The 22612-nt window shown below is 35.3% G+C and overlaps 1 protein-coding gene and 2 long non-coding RNA genes across 3 annotated transcripts; 1 reads left to right on the top strand and 2 right to left on the bottom strand.

Annotated features, from left to right (window-relative positions):
- Positions 1–3548: 3548 nt before the first annotated feature.
- LOC138306775 (uncharacterized) lies at positions 3549–5745 on the bottom strand. Its single transcript, XR_011205913.1, has 4 exons — positions 5558–5745; positions 5240–5321; positions 4705–4798; positions 3549–3956 (listed from the first exon to the last, which is right to left on the bottom strand). It is a non-coding gene; the product is annotated as an uncharacterized lncRNA (long non-coding RNA).
- A 6414-nt stretch (positions 5746–12159) lies between these two features.
- LOC138306250 (perlucin-like) lies at positions 12160–21560 on the bottom strand. The gene is made up of 5 exons (XM_069246647.1): positions 21462–21560; positions 16411–16493; positions 14634–14724; positions 14174–14390; positions 12160–12336 (listed from the first exon to the last, which is right to left on the bottom strand). The coding sequence occupies exons 1-5, from the start codon at positions 21514–21516 to the stop codon at positions 12306–12308; spliced, it is 477 nt and encodes a 158-aa protein (XP_069102748.1). The 5' UTR covers positions 21517–21560; the 3' UTR covers positions 12160–12305.
- Positions 17196–19706, top strand: LOC138306169 (uncharacterized). The gene is made up of 4 exons (XR_011205796.1): positions 17196–17607; positions 18168–18238; positions 18813–18880; positions 19221–19706. It is a non-coding gene; the product is annotated as an uncharacterized lncRNA (long non-coding RNA).
- Positions 21561–22612: the final 1052 nt, after the last annotated feature.

The following is a 22612-nucleotide window of genomic DNA, read 5'->3' as shown; positions in this document are numbered from 1 at the left end:
GGCTTTTTTTCCGTAACGCCCAAAAACAATGTGCTGAAAATTTCTTATTGTTGTACCAGGTTTCGTTTTCCGCGAGCATTAACTGGAAAACCCGGTTGAGATATATGCACGAAACTCCTTAGGCACCATTAGTCTTAATGGTCTTGTAGTGACCTTTTGCTATTTTTAAGGTCTTTCACTTTTGGTACTTTTTTTCTGTAACAACCATGGAAAACATTGCTGAAATTGGCAGATTTTTGTGCGAAGAATATCGTTTTCCAGGAGCACAACTCTAAAACCAGCAGAGATATTTTCCAATGAAATTTCATATACAGCATTGTTCCTTATTGGACTAGTAGTGCCTTTTGTGCTTTTTTTGGGTTTTCATTGTTGTTTGCACTTTTTCCGTAACCATTGGAAAACATTGCTGAAAATATCATATATTTTGTACCAGGTTTCGTTTCCTGCAGGCATAACTGGACAAACCGGTTGAAATTTATGCACGGAACTCCATCGGCACATTAGTTTAATGGTCTAGTATGGCCTTTTAGCTATTTTAAAGGTTTTCAATTTATATACTTTTTTTCTGTAACTCATGGAAAACATTGCAGAAAATGTGCAGAATTTTTGGCTTATATGAAATCCGTTTTCAGGCGGCACACACTTTTAAACCCCCACATCCAGAGATATTTCCGATTGAAACTATCTAGAGGATAGCATAGTTCATATTGACTAGAAAGTGGTCTTTGCTATTTTTTTTGTTTTTCACTTTTCGTGCTTTTTTTCTGTAACCAATAGGAAAACGATTGCAGAAAAATATTCATATTTTTGAAGCAGGTTCATTTCTGGAGCATAACTCTACAACCAGCAGGGGAGGGGATAGTTCCACGAAACATCATAGAAATAATCCTTTTTATGGCCAAGGGTCGTACACTATTGGCTATTTTTAGGTTTTCATTTTTTGCTCTTTTTCCGTTACAAGGGAAAACATTGCTGAATTTTTCATGGTTAAATTGTAAATGGTTACTTTGCAAAAACTCCACCCATGCCTTTGTGTATATAGTTCTAATATAAATGTCTAGTAAGGACTGTAATCCTGATTCAACCATATGCAGGCCCCGCCTCTACTTGAATTATACACCCATCTTTCATTTAGCTCAACTCCTTTTTTCATTGTTCTTTTTCTCTACACATAATTCTTCCACAATCAATACTAACTTCTGCTTTGATATTCTCCAATTGGCGGGGGATCTGAATGGGAACTAATTGTCCTTGGTTTATATTTATTTTTGTTTTAATGAGATATATATATTTATATACACGATTATACAACAAATATTCTTCAAATGATGTAATCATTTAATTCTCTGTCCGGCAGGTGGTGCATATTTAAGTTAATTATTGTTATTATTATTATTTAAAAAACAAATCAGACCATGATGAAAAAGTAGACTTTTTTTTAAAACTTATCTGGGTATACCGGTACAGAGGCAGGTAACAGCAATGCCGATATCAATTGTTTTGAATGCTTGAATAATAAAGACCCCCCTGTGGGGTTAAAAGGAAAATAGGTATACCTTACCTGGGACGCTCCTGGACTGTATCATCATCGTCAGGTAAGGTGTCACGCTTCTTAAGTGGTTAGTGGGATGGGGAAAGAGGGAGAAAAGGGGCCCAAGGGCTATTGACCATAACGAACAGCCCCTTGGCCACTAGATTTTGTGCCTATAATTTAACAGTACTCAAAGGAAGTCATTTACATGTAAGACATGGTACAAGTGTATACCTGTAATCCCAACCCCAACGTAACATTGTTACAGTAACATGTATATCAGTTTATGTAACCAATCTTATATATAATTACAGATCCTTAATGACCTTTTTGGAATATGGACAATCAATTTGGCGCTCTGGCCAGAATCTTGACTGGGGAAGAATCTAGTTTGTAAAAAAGCTGTCCGTAATTATTTTCGTGTACGTTTGTAATCTCGCACAAAGTGCACAAATCAATGCTCGAAAACTAAAAAAAAAATGAGTATTGCTTACTTGGACGAAATGGCGTTAACAATTGACATTAGAAATGGTAGTAGAACATGTATTTGTTCTGTAGTATACCGTGGTCAAAAGGAAGGGTCATCCGAAACGTGTCCCCAAATGGATTTATTGGCAGATCCTTTTATTGAAACGACGTGGTTATTGTCATTGAATATCTTAATATCGGGTTCACAAATCCTGTTTTAGTAGTTGTGGTCCCTGTTCAGTATGTCACGGCGTGCTCGTGAGCCTCGTTTGAGTTGAATATATGTTGCTGGACCCTCAGCATTGGTGGTTGTTCTTCTTCTTATTCTTCTTAATGTGTACTGGGACGCCCGTCAAAGGTAAGACGGTTTATGATACACGGGGGACATGTAGGGTTTAAATAAGGGATGTTGATAGGATTAAGATTTGTGGATTTTTGTTTTTTGTATAATATAATATAGGTGTGTGCAGAACTTTTTTTGTGAGGGCTTCAATAGGGGCGCGTTTGGAAATATGTGCCTAGTAAGTCCTCGAGTGTTAGTGCAATGAACTGGCTGCTACATGGGAGGAGATACCATTGAGTTGTGTTATTGTTATGTTGGGAAAAATGAGTATTGGTATGTGTCCTTTGCAGCAGAGAATTGTCTGAAGCAGTGTGGATTAGGAGTGTCTGGTTCTGTGGTCTACTGGTATGAGTGTATGTGTCTGGTATTCGACGGCAACTATTATTGTGTATTTATTTTGTAGGAAAAGTATCTCAACTCTTCGTGTGTAGGCTCGTTCGTGCTCCCTGTAGTGAGTTGGCCAGTTGATATGATGTATCATGTTTGTAACCCCCCATGAACTGGTGAGTCGTGATTTTTGTTGTGAAACCTATCTTGGCATGCACTGCGTTGTGGTTTTTTCTTTCTGTTGTTCTTGGCTGTGTGTTGTGGGGGGTCCTCATTGGGGAAGTGCTGTATTCACAGTTTTGGGCGCTCGGAACTAGTGATTTGTCTTGCGTGTTGCTATTTATGTGAGGGTGAATTAATTTTTTAAGGATGCGCTTAAAAAACCCTAGTGTTCTGTTTGGGCATTTGCGGTGATATCTATTTATGAGCATGCCCCTTTTTAGGTTTTTTTTGTAGTGGTTAGTCCTAGATATTTTGCTTGCTGTTTACTTGCATCGAGTGTGTGAATTGTGGAGTGTATAGTTGTGGTGTATTATGTTTGCGTTTTTGTGTAACACAGATTATTTTGCATTTATACTGGGTGTAATTTTCCATTAGCCATTCTGTTTTTACCCCATTGTTGCTGCTGCGTCCAGATCTTTCTGTTAGTTCTAATTGTGTCGAGCTTTGTTGTTTATTGTTTTTGTATTTAATACTGTCTTCTGCGAATAAGTCTTAGTGGGCATGTACTGACATGTATTGAAGGGTAAAATCGAATATTGTATAAGAGAAACAGAATTGGACCCATACATGTTCCTTGAGGGGACTCCAGATAAAGGGGTTTACTTGTATTTTTATTTGAATGTGTTCCCCTCAAGTTCTACTGTTTGGGTGCTTTTTTATTCTTCACAAACTCGTTTTAAAATAGAGAACGCGAAATTTAGCCGCAAAAAAGGTTGATTTATAGTATGCTACCTAAATGATATTCAGCGATCAGGCATCCTTAAATCACAAGTCATTGCTGGATTAGGGTTTGGTCATGTATATCAGGTATAGGTATCATATATATATAAAATATATACGTGAAGTACTTACTCTCTTTCACAAATAAAATGTAACTTCCTGTCACATTGTATATCATTCACAACCCTTGTTTCGTTACATGAATACAATCCTCATTGCCGGTGTTTCTAGGGTTACCAGGTGACCAATAGAAATTCGTAGTTGGGACCGATTCTGTTGACCAGATCCAATGATCTCCGAGAAAGAAGTCACTGCCACCGATCAAATAGTCCGTGTGAAGAGCCGCTACAATAGAGAACGGATGTGTTATTGTACTAGCAGATCCAATGATCTTCGAGAAAGAAGTCACTGCCACCGATAAAATATTCCGTATATGGGGATATTAATATTTTTCATTATTATTTTAGAAGACGGACACATGTTTTTTTTTCCATTTTCTTCTATCGTATGAACTACTATTTCCAAACATAAGAGACCAAAAGTTAATTACAAGAAAATTTTCAATACATCCCTATTCTAAATGTAGAAAATACATTAATAAATTGCTTAGCATCAAAATTTATTAATATTTGAAGAGTTACATATCACGCTATTCATTGAATACTCTTTCCATGTATGTGTGTGTGTCGACGAGACCTCAGGTTTGCGATTTCGTTCAGACGATAGCAATCCGATTAAAATACATATATCTAACATAACTCCGTTTGAGCCGTAAAATTGAAACAAAAAAAAACAAATAGGAATAAAACGTTATCAGCACGTGACCCAGAAGTGAGAATAGGAAAACCGTATTTTAATTAGATTGCCAATACAATGAAATATTGATTTCTCCCAAAAACAAAACAAAACGAAAACATAAGAAATGGCATGGTTATGGATACATCAACCGCATAAACAAAAGTATGACATCATCGACAGCACAATACATTAAGCTAATGACGTCACGCATGCTTGTATATCATGTTCATAAATAGGGATTGACAGAGAAGTCCTCCCACGGTTTATAACCAGTGATAAAGTGACATCTCCATACCTGATACAGTAGTTGTTCAGGCTTTTGTCAGCGCTTGTTGTCGCTCATCTTTGTTTGGTTCGAATAGCACTGCATTGAACGTTCTGCAGTAGCTCTATAAAGTTATATATATAGTATGTAAGTCAAGAAAAATTTACGTGTCCATGCAGAGTTGAATATATATATATATATAAAATAAAATCAACGACCTTCCTTTGTTACATTCACCATTTCATTTTTCCAATTTGAAAGAAATATATATGATATATCCAATATTAACGTTACAGGATAACCTGTTGAGCGGAATTCCACATGCATGTTAAGAAAGTATTTCTAAACAATTATTTCAAATTGAAAATTCATATGATAATAAAGCATGTAACTTTGATTGGTACTCAAGTAAAACCATTGAATCAAACTATACCGCGGATTCACAAAAAATACGCAAAGCGCACTTCACATATTCAACACACCGTATAGACGGGAGACCGTCCTTAAATGATTCTGGCTGTTAATAGGACGCTGGTTTAATTAAAAAAGAAGGATTTAAACTCACATTTGCCTCCGCCATGCTCGGGTAATCTCACTGAAGAACAAACAGACGTCGTCTGATGCATGGTATCCTGGTGGACAGGCCCCTGGAGACAGAAAATGGTTTAATGTGAAATCAGTTTTTGTTTTATTACCGAGACTTCCCTGATGAAACAAAATACATCCCATATGTTTAAAGGGACATCAATGCTATATATTATGATTTATGAATTTATACCAAGAACAAAGCAATAATTAACGATCTTAGAGCAATCATAAATGGGTAATACAATCGATATGTTGATTGATTCGTTAAAAAGTAATCAGTTCCTTTTGTACCTACCCTACTCAGCATTCCATTTCTTGCAGACAGCAGCACATTCATTTTATTTTTTACACTTATCGAAATATAATTCTAACACACTAAAAGTATTAAAATACAACAGTATTGCCTTGGTGTACCTGCATAAAAACGGTTTATACAGTGTATGTATATTTTTATGACGATACTTTATTCGATATATAATATAACTAAAAACATTCAAATTAATTTAAAGATGCTCCACCACTGACAAATGATATTTTTTCACTATCAAAAACACGAGCAGACGATTAAGTATTTTTCTTCAGTTACAAACGTTACTTACTTTACACCATTACCACCATTGAAAAGCTTGAGCTTCTAATTTTACTTCAAGTTAAAGTTACAAAAAATAATTAATTGCATCCCGAAAAAAAATCCTTGGCACTATATCCTATATGGAATTAAGTACTGATTGCGCATGCGCTAAGGGCAAAATAAATTATTTTATATTATTTTTTGTGTTTAATTCGACATTATTTATACACGATTAAACACCAATTATTGTTCAAAGTGATTAATATCATTTATGCTCTGTCGGCGGTGGAGCATCTTTAAACAAAACTATCAAAAATCAAAAAAAAAACTACTAAATAATTTAAGCAAAAATTGTTAAATAATTAAAACTATTTTAAATAGTTAAAGCTGTAAGCATATCCAGGCATACCGAAACCCCAGAATAGCTCAACTCAGGACAAATTAAGCAATGTTCGATCCTTAATCATGAAAATTCACTGTCCTGTAGGAATTCTCAATATTTGATAATACGAATGGTCAAGACAATCCTCTGTAATGCTGGCCTCTGGTAATAAGGTATACCCGCCAATACGCCACACACATACAAAGAAAGTGACACATATTATAAATAAGTTTCCTCAAATAAAAATTTACTTTGAATTTATTTTTTGCCTTTTATTTCGGATTATTAATGTACTAACTTTATACCGTTTTACCTCATTCAAATGGAGAATGTGTATTTCATAGATATTTTGTGAAAGAAAGTTTTAATTTTGCGAGCATTGAATATAAATTTAAGATATTGTTTATCACATAACCTCAACAACCTACATCATAGTAAACATATGTTACAAAAGATATACAGAGGCCGCCATTTTCTTGAAAGCGTGACGTCATATCATTGTTAAATGACGTCATGCCATTACGTTTACAATGGATTCATAGTCGTTGAAAATCGCCCCGGCCTAAGAATTGTCTGAAGGCGACAAAATTCAGGATCGTATCTCCCTAAGATTCTTCCTAACTAAATGCGTTCTTCCTAACGTCTCCCTCGACACCATCTTACTTTCGATCTTTGGTTGAGCGCTCGCCCATGTGAGGTAGGCTCTGGGTTCTATCCTCCTGATAAAGAGATAACTTAGTCTATAAAAGTTTTTTTCTGCTCCTGTTTAACGCTACGCCTATATGGAGAAGGACAACTGGTTACCCGTTGTCTTACGCCCTCGGTCACCGGTGACATAACGACTTTCGGGTGGGCAAATCGTCATGTCGCTCCATCACGGGGGCATCATATTTTATTATGCGAATATTACAGTGTCTATCCAAAGTGGACTTTCTGAAAATATTTAAATATTATGTTTCTATTGCCCATACTACGTTAACATCCGTGTTTGCACACACACAAAAAAGCTAGGAGGCAGGATACATGTAGAATTTTTTTTTTTTAAATGTGAGAAATGTAACAAAACACTTAAACCATACTGTATATGTTGTAACTATCGTTTTAGAGTTCTACGATTTCCCGTGCTTGTTAAGCTTAGTATTCAGAGTAACATGTTAGGTATACTATTACCGTACATACATGTAATTCCGATATGTTATCTGTGGCTAGGAAGGGACAGTAAGGGTACTTATATTGTAGATTTCAATAATTTGTTTATCACTAAAAATGTTGAAGATGCTAGCAGTAATCTGCTGTGTTCATTTTAAGCTTTAGGCCTAACGTAACGGAAAATATACCGTATCATGTTCAGGAGTCGTTAACAACTGTCAGACCGTCTAAGTACAAATTATACACAAAAAAAAACAGAGATGAAGTGATGGTTAAGAAATACTAAATACCATTCAGTTTATGCTAGGTTATCTTTAATCGGGTGTTAATTTGAAATAAATGTTACGTAACCAAGAGCAAACGATTCGTCCTGAAGCCACCATATCTCTTTTACCCGAAACCCGGAGACTACCCGGATGAAGCTCACGTGAAGGTGACATAACGAGGATGACATAATGTAATTTCAATCAATGCAGCACGATTACAGATGATATGATTGTTTTTAATGACGTGACACTGTATTGACTATTCAGAAGGACCAATGCATGGATGAGGTATAACAATTTAATATACCGCAGTCTCCCAAAGCACATCGCACTTCATCCACGCAACACACTGCATGCATGGGAGGCCAGCAAACAGCAAGTTTATTAGGTTTATCTTTTTTACAGTAAGGACCAAATAAGGACGACGCCCATGTGTACAATGTGTAGTGGTGTATAAGTGTGGAATTTTGGGAGGCTGCGATATACTATACAATTAAAAGGCTCGTTGGATTGCAATTATTGGATATATAAATGCAATCTGGGTGGCAGATAAATAGAATAGCGCCCGTTAGTTATCTCAGTCAAGGAGTTTTAACATTTTTACAGGACAACATGGAGAGCCTGTTGCATACATCCGCTTGTCAGAGGAAGCTGACCCTGAATAAATTCCACCTTGGTGACCTTTCTGTTGCGTTTCGACCACAAGGGTGACATATTCACCATTCTCATTATTTTCAGAAGTAGATGAGTTCCATCACTCAGGAAACAAAATGAATTGACAGATTGTACCAATTAAAGTGTCGCAGTATAATTGGACATCTTGTAACGCATTCAAGGTAGTTGCTTATCGTTGATAAAGCTGATTTATCGATTACCTCCTTATGTTTAGTTGGTTTGGAAAGGCCCGTTTTTTTTTCTTTTAATCTCCTTGTCTCGCGCCATGTCAATATTCCTATGGATGTCATGCTTCAGTGATATAGCACTATAAAAAGGACAACAGTTCCACTATAAAAGAAGACACAACATGAATATGTACCACAGTCTCCCAAAACACGCACCTCGCACAACATACACGCAACACACCACATACATGGGAGACCGTCCTTACATGACCATAGCTGTTAATAGGACGTTAATTAACCAATGTATCTGCAGCCCCTATTGCATGATCGTAAGAGGCGACTAAATTTAGGATCTTATCTTTTCTCTTCTTCCTAACTGACTTTATCCTTCCTAATGCTTCCCTTGGCACTGCCTCACTTTTGGCCTTGAATTGAGCGTTCGCCCCTGTGAGGAAGGCTCTGGGTCCTGTCCCCTGGCCGAGACACACACCAAACTCTATAAAAGTGGTAGTTTCTGCTCCTGCTTGGCGTTCAGCATACAGGGAGTGGGACGACTCGTTCGCCCGTTGTCAGTATAATGTGAGCGGGTGGGGCGTGTTGCTTGGTTTCTTCGGCGGCATGCTTCAGTGATATAGCATTATAAAAGGGGCAACAGTTCCACTGTACAAGAAGACAACATAACTATACCGCAGTCTCCCAAAACACGCACCTTGCACAACATACATGCAACACACCACATACATGGGAGGCCGCCCTTACATGACCATAGCTGTTAATAGGACGTTAATGAATCAAACAAACAAAAGGATTGTAACAATGGACCTGAATATAACATGGCATTACCAACCAGGTGAGCGATAGCGGTCCTCTGGGCCTCTTTTTGTAGACTGCAGTATAACATATATCTATGCCTATGTTTTTGTAGACTGCGGTATAAAATGTATTATTGCCTATGTTTTGGGAGGCTGTGGTTTAAAATGTATTAATGCCTATGTTTTTTGTAGACTGGTATAAAATGTATTCATGCCTATGATTTGTAGACTGTAGTATAAAATTTATTAATGCCTTTGTTTTTATAGAACGCGGTATAAAATGCATTCATATTTATGTTTTTGTAAACTGGTATAAAATGTATTCATGCCTATGTTTTTGTAGACTGTAGTGTAAAATGTATTAATGCTTATATTTTGAGAGGCTGTGATATAAAATGCATTTATGCCTGTTTTTGTAGACTGGTATAAATTGTATATATGTCTATGTTATTGGGGGCTTTGGTATGAAATGTATAAATACCTTGTTTTAATGCCTATCATTTTGGTGCTGTGGTATAAAATGAATTTATGTCTTTGATTTTGTAGACTGCTGTTTAAAAATGTATCAATGCCTATGTTTTAATAGACTGCGGTATAAAATGCATTAATGCTGATGTTTTTAAGACTGTGGAATTCAATGTATTAATGCCTATGTTTTTGTAGCTATTTTTGTAGACTAGTACAAAATGTATAAATGCCTGTGTTTTTCTAAACTGCGGTATAAAATGAATCGGCCCTGCAGGTAGGGCGTTAGAATTGTACCTGCTGCCCCTATTGCATGATCGTAAAAGGCGACTAAATTTAGGATCTTATCTTTTCTCTTCTTCCTAGCTGACTTTATCTTTCCTATTGCCTCCCTTGGCACCGCCTCACTTTTGGCCTTGAGTTGAGCGTTCGCTCCTGTGAGGAAGGCTCTGGGTTCTGTCCCCTAGCCGAGACACACCAAAGTCTATAAAAGTGGTAGTTTCTTCTCCTGCTTAGCGTTCAGCATACAGGGAGTGGGACGACTGGTTCGCCCGTTGTCAGTATAATGTGACCGGGTGGGGTGTGTTGCTTGGTGTCTTCGGCGGCATGCTTCAGTGATATAGCACTATAAAAAGGGCAATAGTTCCACTATACAAGAAGACACAACACGAACATACCGCAGTCTCCCAGTACACTCACCTCGCACAACATACACGCAACACACCGCATACATGGGAGGCCGTCCTTACATGACCATAGCTGTTAATAAATCAAACAAACAAACAAACAAACAAACAAAATAAAATGAATAAATGCCTGTTTTTGTAGACTGCGGTATAAAATGTATTAATGCCTATGCTTTTGTAGACTACGGTATTTATGCCTTTGTTTTTGTAGATAGCGGAACAAGATGTATTTATGTTTATGTTTTTGACCTGCGGTATAAAATGCATTAGTGTCGATTTTTGTAGACTGTGGTATTAAATGTATAAATGCCTATGTTTTCTAGACTGCAGTATTAACTGTATGAATACCTGTGTTTTTCTAGATTGCGGTATAAAATGTATAAATGCCTATGTTTTTGTAGACTGTGGTATAAAATGTATAAATGCCTATGTTTTTGTAGGCTGTGGTATGAAATGTATAAATGCCTTGTTTTGTAGACGGTGGTATAAAATACATTAATGTCTATATTTTGTAGACTGGTATAAAATGCATTTATGTCTATATTTTGTAGACTGTGGTATAAATTTCTGCTCCTGCTTAGCGTTCAGCATACAGGGAGTGGGACGACTGGTTCGCCCGTTGTCAGTATAATGTGACCGGGTGGGGTGTGTTGCTTGGTGTCTTCGGCGGCATGCTTCAGTGATATAGCACTATAAAAAGGGCAACAGTTCCACTATACAAGAAGACACAACACGAACATACCGCAGTCTCCCAGTACACTCACCTCGCACAACATACACGCAACACACCGCATACATGGGAGGCCGTCCTTACATGACCATAGCTGTTAATAGGACGTTAATTAATCAAACAAACAATCAAAAGTGGTATCAAATGCATTAATGTCTATATTTTGTAGACTGTGGTATAAAATGTATTAATATCGATGTTTTGGGAGGCTGCGATATAAAATAATTGGAACACGACTGAAGGGTTCAAGTTACCGTATTATCTGCCATAACAGGGTAAGCAGTTTGATCCGATTAATAACATTCGATTATATACAGAAAAAGCTTGATGAATAAAGCCGTGACTTCATTCATATGCTAAAACAATCCGATTAATAACATTCGATTATATACAGAAAAAGCTTGATGAATAAAGCCGTGACTTCATTCATATGCTAAAACAACTTAAGTTAACTTTCTCCACCAATCGAAATACCGGTAGTGTATTATTCCACTAGTAGAAAACTTATACATTGTATATCTATCAAATACCCAGTACATTTATACAATTTTTGACATAGTCTCGTAGAATATAATTCTAAAATTATACGGAATTGTACAGATCTGCTTTGATTCTTGGTTTAATTGTGTGCATTTATTTTTCTGCGCGTAAAAAGTGATTTGTGCACTTCATTAGTAGATTGTGGTGGCGAATGACCTTTTAATCACACAATCCGCCTGATATCCAATACATGTAATTTCGCCCGTGTAATATATTTGCATACAGTATGTCACCAGTGTACAATGACCTGGGGCGAGTTTCTTTGTCTGTAGGGCCAACCTATATCAAACGTTTGGTTTTAAACAGCATATAAATCTATTAAATAAAATACTCCTTCATTAATTACTCGGTATATCTTGTAATCATGTTAGTGGAATTTTGATTTAACGGGTTTTGAATTTATATATGTTTCGAAATTAAAAGTTCGAAACGTCATACATAATTCCTACATTAGTTGAGTAAGGTCCTGTATATTAATACATCGTATTGCGAAGTTAACATCAAATATATACAACTCTAACAAGAAATCGAAATCTTTAGTTTCCATCCCTAGTGAAGACATGCTGTCGCAGATGTACTTTAAGTCGTGGTACTCCGACTTTATCCAATGATATCGACGTCTCCCCAAGGCCTGAAATAAAAATATATTTATCATCAATCTGATCCAAATAGTTCGATTTATTATCACATTAGTGTGCAGGTTCTTGAGACCTTTAAATGTGTCTTTTTCATTTGTCTTAATAAGCTGAAAAAGACATTCCGAAACATCAATCATACACGAGTTAATTATTTCGATCTGCCATAGGGGAAAATCACTCCATATACGATAACAACTCTTTCATTTCATGGTATTCTTTGATGATTTCGAAATGTTAACTTTGTTCTGTCTGTCCGCGACTCGATGTTATTCACCGATATTGAAATAAAATAGGATTGTCTTCTAAGAATAAATGAGAGCATTATATGACGATGTAATTTGATCGCCGCCTTCAATTTTCACTGTTTTTCAATTTTCACTTTTTTTGTTTAGTAAACTTACCCATTTGTTGGGAAAATGTAGTCATGGAATCCATTAGAATTTCGATTTACATAGAAAGTGAATCCTTTCTTATGAAGGATGGAGTAGTGTATATCACTAGAATGTCCCATTATTACCGTATACGATGCGAGAACTTCAACCTCTGTCACAACACATACGTTGTATACCGTTGAATCCGAAACTGCACCAGATAAGTTAAGTGACTTTTGTTTACGACTACTTTAATCGCTCTTACATTAGTATATTTCACCTTCTTAGATACATGATAGTGCGATAAAAGTGTCTCCTCTTTTTACAGAAATGACAATTTACAGGTATTTATTTTACGAACCTCGTGAGAGTTCAAATCAATTATGGATATAGCGTACACATCAGACATACTTGATTTTATAGCTACATGATCAAGAATTTCAATTGTATCAATTAATATTTTCAACAATTTTACTTTAAATAAGGATTGGATGGCATGCATCAGACTTCGTCCAGGGGCATATTATTCATGTTTATGTATTCTACGTTCTTCCGTCGCGATGCCTTTTCTTGGAAACTACTAGATCATCATTACACTTGACAGACATTTCATTGAAACTTGGGTGTGCATAAAGGATCGAATCTCCCGATGACAATGGTTGAATACTTTTTCCTATTTCAGATATCTATCCAATATTGTTTTGAAAAATTGTATGTTGGGGTTTAAATGGAAGTCAAGCAAGAGGCATGATTGGTCGTAATAGACTTTATTATAACACACACACCCGTAACGAAGTTAGGGGACGTATCTGGGAATAGACTTGTCTGTCTGTCTGTCTGTCTATCCGTAGAAAAATTAGAAAAATTCTCCTAAACTACTAAACAAATTTCAATGAAATTTTGGTTTCCATGGTAAACAGATCACTATGCACATCTAAATTGAAACTTGAAAGCGTTGTTTTGGACCATGTGTAGATGAGCATGCATACAGGTCTTTCGTTTTTCGATATTTTGGTTGCCATTGTAAACTGGTAACTATACACAGGTTTCAAAATTTGTCCCAACAACTATCGGATCAATTTCAATGAAACTTGACAGTATTGTTTGGGATTAGGTGGGGAAGGGCATGCAGGTTTCCGTTAGTCAAAATTTTAGTTGCCATGGTCACTATATCAATATACACAGGTTAAGATATGTCCGGACAACTTGTAATTTTCCGATGACTATTATATTTTTTTCAAGAACAAGTCAGATACCTCTCATAAGAGGTAGTGGGGTATGTGGGGGGGGGGGGGGTATAAGTCAGCCATCGGCATCAGTTCTTCCGAACATAATGATACGTATGTGGGCATCTGTATTCACAAAATCAAGGAATTATATATTTACCTTTCTTAGTGTTTTTTATCGATGCATTTGATCAAATTACTGTTTTGCATTTTAACCCGAGACAAATACTTACTCTGTTTCACAAATAAACGGCAAATGGCGATCACATGCGATATCATTCCATTGCCCTCCCGCCGATACAGCCATGCAATCCTCTCCAATGTTACTGTCACTAGGGTTACCAGGCAACCAATGAGAATTCGTTACTGGAACCGACTCTGTAGACCAGATCCAATGACCCTCCACAAAGAAATCGCTCCCTCCAATGAAAAATTCCCCATGTGATGGCGCTGTAAACAGGAAACCAATTTCTCTGAGTGATCGAAATTTATGAATATCATTTAGCTGTCTCTTCAACAAATGTAGTTGCTTCAGATATTTATCGGTATTTCTAGAAAAAAAAAGCTAATGGATGTTACAAAAATATTTCTTTTTATACAGATTTCAATTAATTTCAGATTTTCTTTTTTGTTCACTCGGGTGTATAGATCCTTTTTACCTACTTGGTACTGATTGTATTTAAGTAATCCTACCTGGTACAGTCTGTAGTGCCGTTACCACGGCTTTCTGGCGCTCATCGCTATTAGGTTCGAACAAAGAAGCACTAAAAGTCCGACAGTAACTCTGTAAAGAAATATTCAAACGACCCATGTAAACATTTATAAAAAGGGTGTAATGAAAAAAGATTTGTTTAGGTTTAGATACAGTCATTTTGTTCACGTTTGTCGAGATATTCCGTCTGTGCATATTACAGTTTTCCCTTGCCTGTAGATATCCATTGTATCGTAATATTTTATGACTTTTTTATTTCTATGACATATGTTTGGGAAAGTGATGTCAATCGCATTAAAATACAGACCCTGGTAACATCCTATAAAGGGGCAAGTTCGGATGACCTTTATACCACATGTACTTCATATCAAATGCATATTTAGCTCACCTGAGACGAAGTCTTAAGTTGACCTATTCTAATCGCCTGTCGTCCGTCGTCCATCGTATGTCCGTAAACAATTTATATTTTCGACTTCTCTTAAACTGCTGAAGCAATTTCAATGAAATTTCGCACAAACATTCTAAGGCATAAGACAAATGAAAATTGTGTATTACGTGGTCCCCACCCCCAGGGGGCTGTGGAAGGGGCCAAAATATTTTTTTCTTCTTCTCCAGTCACAGGTGTGGTGGAATCAAATACTCTTCATAGATGGAAAGGCCTTAGGTTTTAACAAAAATTGTGAATTATTTGACCCTGGGGTCTCGTGTTTCCCCCTGGGGGGGGTCAAGTCTTCTATAGTTTATTCAGAAGAAAACCACATTTATGAGCAATATTTGCTCAATTTTCATAGGAAATGAGTCAAATTTTGTTAGAATTATTAGCCTGAGATAATATTTTTTACATTATATCTATAATAGTCCCGGCCGATCCCCAGGGGCAAGAGGACGGGGCCAAAATGGCTCAAATTTTAAAGTCTCCTTCTGAATTCACAGATTTGATGGAACCAAATACTCTTCATAGATGGAAATGTCTTAAGGTTCTTAACACAAATTGTGAATTTCATAGCCATGGTATCTCAGATTTTCCCATGGGGAGACGATCAAATTTACAATAGTTTGAATAGGAAAAAGAGGGGCAGGGCTAATCGCAGTCAAAATGACTAGAATTTTAAAAAATCTTATTTTGAATTAACAGATTTGATGGAAAAAAAAATAATCTTCATAGATTAAAAAGTTAGATTTTTAAATCACTTACTAATTTCAAGGTCCTGATGAGACAATAAATAGTGTTTATATGTCTTTGTTTCATTCTGTTTTCCGAACTCTGTGACCGCTAAGGCCCATGGGCCTCTTGTTACACCTAACTATGTCAATTGAAAACGACCTTTCGTGCTTATTTACATATTCATTACGCTTTGTTATGTTATTTGAGCAAGATGACTACATGTATTAAAATGATTATGACTTTTTCTTTTAACTAATTCGTCCCCGGTCAAGATTCTGGCAGCAGTAATTTGACTGGCCATATCCAAAGGTCATTAGAACGTGACCCTTAACGTAGTGATAATAAAGGATTTATCTGTTAATCAGATTGAAGTGTTGCCAGTTTCGTGTTGGCTGCATACCTGAATTGGCCTTTTTAGGTCTTTATGAAAAAAAAATATTAAAAAAAGTAAATTACAACAAAAATAAACTACTCGGAAAGATAGACATTGAGACCACTTGCAAGTATCAGAGATTCAATACATTCAATGTATGAGTAATTTATATATGATATATATGAAGATATCACATCTTAGATCATTGCAATACACTCACGTTTGCCTCGGCCCATGTCCCCGTTATCTCACTGAAGAACAAACATAAGTGGCCTGCTGCGTGGTAGCCTTCCGGACAGCCCCCTACAGTTAGCACAATACTTGGAATAGGATTGTAATGAACAATGAATATCTACTTCATCTGATTAGACACTAAGTTGTTCGGAATATTTAAACATTACATATATTTGTGTTCAATTTTCTCAATCTTAGTCAGAATTATACGAAAAAAATGTTCATGGTTCCCGATTACATAATGCTAAAACTAAGTGGCGTTAATTACATTTAATATTCACTTAAACTACTGATATTTTAGCGGTTTCCGTCTTGCTCTTGGATAGTTTGTGTTGAAGAAACAACTGAAATATATGTAATTTTAATACGATAATGAGACAACGGAGGACAGTGTTCTGATATGTATGCAGCCTTCTATTAGTGTTAAATGGCTGTCGTCCATACAATAAACATTATTATTATACCTCATGTTTGTTAGTTTCTGTGATAAGTTGAAACACATCACATGACAGGGAAATGTAACGTCGTATTTCCCTGGTTCGGGGAATACAAAAATCACATTTTCCTGGCAACCGTCCGTCTTTCACACGGAGTTATCTCCCCTTCCGATTGTCCAACAATCACGGATGAAGAGTAAAAATCATTTTCACTCATCGTGTTTAATTAATAAAATGACGGTTCCTGTGGAAGTGTGAAATAAAGGTTTAAGGTAGTTGGCTCGGCCGATTTTGAATGCGCGCGCGCATCGTAAACCAGCACGATTGTCGTATATTTTTTTCGCAAAATAAATAAAAAAAAAACACGTTATAATTTATCTGATTTGATCAGTAAACTATACTATTGATAAGTCAGTCAAATTACATGCAGGAAACGTGAATTTAAGAAAATATATTTCGTTTTACGACAATGATACGTACTTCCGGTTATGGCGGTCACTATCGACGCCAAGACCAGACGAGTGTGTGGTATGTTATTATCATGCTGAGTAGAGGATTTGATAATAATTTAGGTCGTTTAAACCAAAAAGGTAGATTATTGAGACACACAGGAAGATGAGAGAATGATTTATTGCATAGAAAACGGGGATTGGAAGTTTTATTGAAGGCCAAATCGTTACCGATGGCCGAGCAACAATCACAACAAATCCACTGACATGCATTAGGAAGACCACAAAGCGGACACGGTAAGATATATTGATTATCTTTAAGCTTTAATAAAATTAAGCGAATAAATAATCCATATCTGGACCTAATTATTTTCGATCCTTCTCTAATATTTCAAGAAATTCAGTAGATCAACAGTCTGTTTATAACTTACAGTCAGACAGTGTCGATTTCAGATATCTCTCTGCGTGTACTATATGTGCACTGCTTAGGGGGAAACAAGATATATTTGACAAAACTATGCAAATGACATAAACAGATAAAAATACATGAGTCACATCAACATATTATCTACATTATATCCAGGTTAGATGTTGTTACATTTATGTATAGTACATACATGTATTTGTTATGTGTACATGTAAGCCTACATAAAGGGTATTCATGAGTGACAATTCGGGGCCAGCTACATAGTTCACATATAATTGTAATATGCCATTTTACAACACATCATTATAGAATTCACCATGTACAGTCACTTGTGCATGTTGCTTATTAGCATGTAACATACTTTTTTTCTAAAATATTAAATTGATTTAGTTTTTTATCTAAATTAATAATCTTGTTTTTTAATTTATAGGTGTGACACATGCTGACATATGTAGCTGCTGACATTTTGTGATCTGCTAGCAGTTATCCAATATCCATGTTGTAAGTGATTTTCTGAGGAAGCTTTGTAAACATGCATGTGTACAAAAGTTGACATATGAATATGGGTTGATATCATAATACATATTTGAATTGTGTCAATATGAAATTTTGAAATAAATGAATGAATGGATTATATAAAGTGAACACAAGTTTAATCATGTGTCTGTGTAGGTTATATTGTCAATTACTGTTATATAATTATACTTTTCTAAATTACCGAGTCATAATAAAGAGATACATGTATGGGTTCATAATTAATTTGACCTACAATGTACATTTCATTGTATGTATTGATCTGTAGCATACTGGCCATGGACTTCAGTTCAAATGAATTATCTTGATCCAAATCAGGGGATAAAATATTATAAAAGAAATCTATTTTCTTCATGTACATCCTAGATAAAAAAATGCCTGTCACAATGAATTCAAAATTTTGATAAAATGTACAATAACAGTGTATCCATTTACCATTTTGTGTGGATTTTGTATAATTCATATAATAGACCAGTACAATTTATGAGAATGATTAAATCGATAAAATTGTCATGTAACAAACCCATCTTTATTTTATCAGGATTCAGGATTCGAGGAGAGATTGGCAGAAGAGGGACAATACAAGAGCACTTTCACATGTTGTTAGAGGTGTGTATATTTGAAATCAATCTATTAGGTCAAAATTATACAAAAGGCAGCAATCTGTAAATATATATATGTACGTAATTAGTGCCCCCCCCCTCCCCCCTATAAGCGCCACTCCCTTTTCTGAAAAACAGTTGAAGTTTGCCCCCATACTACTTGTGATTTGTATTCCATTTTGCATGATCTTGCAAGTCTTTTACATGTGAATCAAGACATAAGAATGCGTCTCAAAGGATGAAAGGCACATATGGATGCTTACTGAGACAGATTAACTTGTTTTTGAGCCATCAGTATCCTGTTACATGTACCTATTGTATAATGATGTCCCTTGATTGAATTTTAGGACACTGCTCCATGATTGGTAAATAAACTGACCATGTCACCAACTGCAAACTGTGATAAGGAACACTATGTCTGTGCTTTCAAAAGAAGTTGAACTGTTGTTCCTGTCTGCATATGTTGAGAACTGAATCTGCAGCTTTCAGGGGACATAACTCAAGCCTTGTTCACTGCAGCTAATTATGGAAATATGTTTACAGAAACTATTAAGAGATGTCTTAGTTGATTGAGTGTTGCTGGTAATCATTCAACATTCAGTGTTGAAAGATTGATTTCTTCATGGATATTAGAAACAAAACATTATGATTAAATGTTGGATTTTTAGTCTGTAATCTATGATATGCATAGATAATACATTTAATATCAATGTGATAGTTTTAATGCTAATCTTTCCTTTGTCAGAATTTTTTTCTGAATTTATTGTAAAAGTTTCATTATGTCATATTTGTGATTATGTCAATTTCAACTTCTCAATGAGCAGAACATCTATCTTATATATATATTAATTATGCATGCTCAAGTTTTGTTCTTTCTTTCATTTTTGAATAAATCAAATATTACAGGAATTGATGTTGTTAATCATCATTTAAGGATACAAACTTTTAATAAATTTTAAAAGATATTTTTTTATAAAAGATAATCTATAAAATGATGTTGCATCAGAGACTGGATACCAATTTGCTATTGTGCTTTGTCTGTTGTCATCATAGAGTGCCATTACATGTTTTTTTCTGATCTTGGAATGGAATTCAATTCAAACTTACATACATGTATGGGAAATAATTCATAAACAATATTTGTTATTTACTTGCTTCTATTAGATTTTTATGTGGAATTCTTATGGTTTTTAAGTTAGATTTTATTTAATTTCCTTTAAGCAGCCAGGGGCATTAAGGTATGTACCAGGTTTAGGAAATGGAGGGAAGACATAGTACATTGATAAAAATCACTGACCTCCAAACAGGTATCTTGGAAGTCGTGTGACCAAAGACCTCAGCCCTGTTATCAGTGGTTGTTTTACATATATATAAAATTTACATTCATATATCCCCTTGATGCTAATAATTTAATATAAAAATTGAGATCTTTGATTAAAATAACTTAGAAACCACAAAATTTGAGCATTCCTATGTATGAAAATGCAATTGTATTGCTATGAAGTATTCAGTTATGTGAAGGGGAATATTTGAAAGTGGTTGCTAGGGTACACAACCTTTCATAGAGTACTTTTTCATCACAAAATTGCTTTAGTTATGAAAATTTATGAATGTCTCAAAGAAAAACTTTTGTCTAAATGCTATAAATATCAAATAACTTTGAATAGAATGCAAAATTGAATCCAGGTAAGACTTTTGTATAGAATACTGCTTGGTTGCTATGCAACGGTTGGTTACTAATAAAAGTTAACCAAAATATAGTTTTTCATTGAAAAACAAATATTTTATCATCTTTACATGCATAACATGTCTTTATCAGAAAAAAATATACATTAGGTTACATTCAAATGTACACAACAACCCTATTTATACATTTTAGAAAAATGTTGCTAAGGAAAACGGTTGCTATGGATTTAACATCCAATAACTTTTTTCTTTGGACAATGACATGCCATTTTCTCATCATTTTTATAAAGATATGGATGTCCTCTGCAAAATGAGCATCTTTGGAAAAAAGTTAATTATTCCTTCATATATTTTTATCATGTTAAAATGGACAACTCATTTTGCTATATATCAGTACTGAAAAATGAGGGAAACGTTGCCATGGAGACACTTTTTAAATCGACGCTAGGAAACAATAGATACATTGATTTATGTTTTATATTTATTAATAGTCACAAGACATCCATACAAATACATTAAAGTAAGAACAAATGAAAAAAATCTTATATTTCCATATAATTTTATTGCATTACATTTACCAAGTACATGTCCAGTTGTGCTATATTTCTGCGCAAAGGTTTGGTTAAGTCGTTGTCAAGGTAACACTTTTCAAACGAGGCTAGCAAAAAAAACTAGCACAATGACACACACTTTTATGTCCATTTTTTGACACAGCATGACCATACAATTAAAAATATCTGTAAATGAAAAAAAGTTAATTACTTTCAAACGGTCGAGCCAGCTACCTTAATAACACTCGGGTGTAATATTTCCCTCGACCAAACCTTCGGGAAATATGACACCTTCGTGTAAATAAACACCCATATCACACATCCAACGGGGCCATAAATGCATAAACTTACCATGAGAGAAGTGGACATTAGCCAATAGTAACAGGATGACGACACTGACAACCATACTGGCCTGACCTCTAATCTTTACCACTAAGGTTATATGTGTTACAAATACAGCGCTTTCTACGCTTCAGATAACGGTATCAGGTTAAGCTATCTCCTTGATCTATACATTCACACATACATCACAGTTCACACACGAGAAGTCCTTATGACATTTACTGTTAATATGACCTAACCAACCATCCAAGCTTTCAAATGCGGTAATTGAAAAAAAAAATGAAATGTCGATTTCACAAGGTAAAACTAAGGCACTAAAACAATAAATACACAATGTTTTTGGAAGTTGAGACAAATGATCAATGGTTCTGAGGTTGTAGCACGGAAAGGTCCAGTAAAGTCGTGCTAACATTATATTCTATTATACAGAAATTTTTGTTGAAGTCAGTGAAACGGTGATGCTGTTGTAGCTTGGAAAAGCCTCGCATACCGACACACGAACGGACGGAGCATACACCGCGTTTCGCATTAATACAAATACATAACAACAATTACAAATCTATTAGTTACTATACTGAAGTTTCTGGTAATGCAATATTTCTGTATTTCGCCAATTTTATTTCAAAACTATCATTTGTATGTATTATTTCTATTCACCATCAATTTTTTGATAGATAACGTGTTGAGTCAACGTGGAATGAAAAGGTCAAGGGTTCATAGTGATATGGCACGAGTCCATTATAGATTTAGTTTCGAACCTGAGTCGACCTTTTCGAAATATGACCTCTGTAAGCACATGACGCGGATGTTTACAAGGACGAAGAAATAGTTAGTGCTATAAGATAAGTTTAAGTAAGATTTTGTTTAAACATATACAATTTTATACTTAAATATGGAATGAGTGTTCGATTCAAATGAAATTTATCCCATAACTGGCCCTTCCAGCCATATTATTCGGATGTGTCATAAATATCGTAAGACACATGTGTAATAACACTATTATGATGTCACATATAGAGTTGACGTCATATTATATATATATGACGTCGCATGATTGTTTCAGGTGACGGAAACGTCACATTCGAGTCGGATTGATACTGTTTTATATATAGACGAAGTTTTGCTTATATTTTTATTAATAAATGTTATGTGATAAATAG

Source organism: Argopecten irradians, chromosome 13 (assembly GCF_041381155.1).
Source record: "Argopecten irradians isolate NY chromosome 13, Ai_NY, whole genome shotgun sequence".
Taxonomy (NCBI): domain Eukaryota; kingdom Metazoa; phylum Mollusca; class Bivalvia; order Pectinida; family Pectinidae; genus Argopecten; species Argopecten irradians.
Note: the sequence above shows the minus strand (reverse complement) of the source record. Positions and strands in the feature narration are given on the sequence as shown.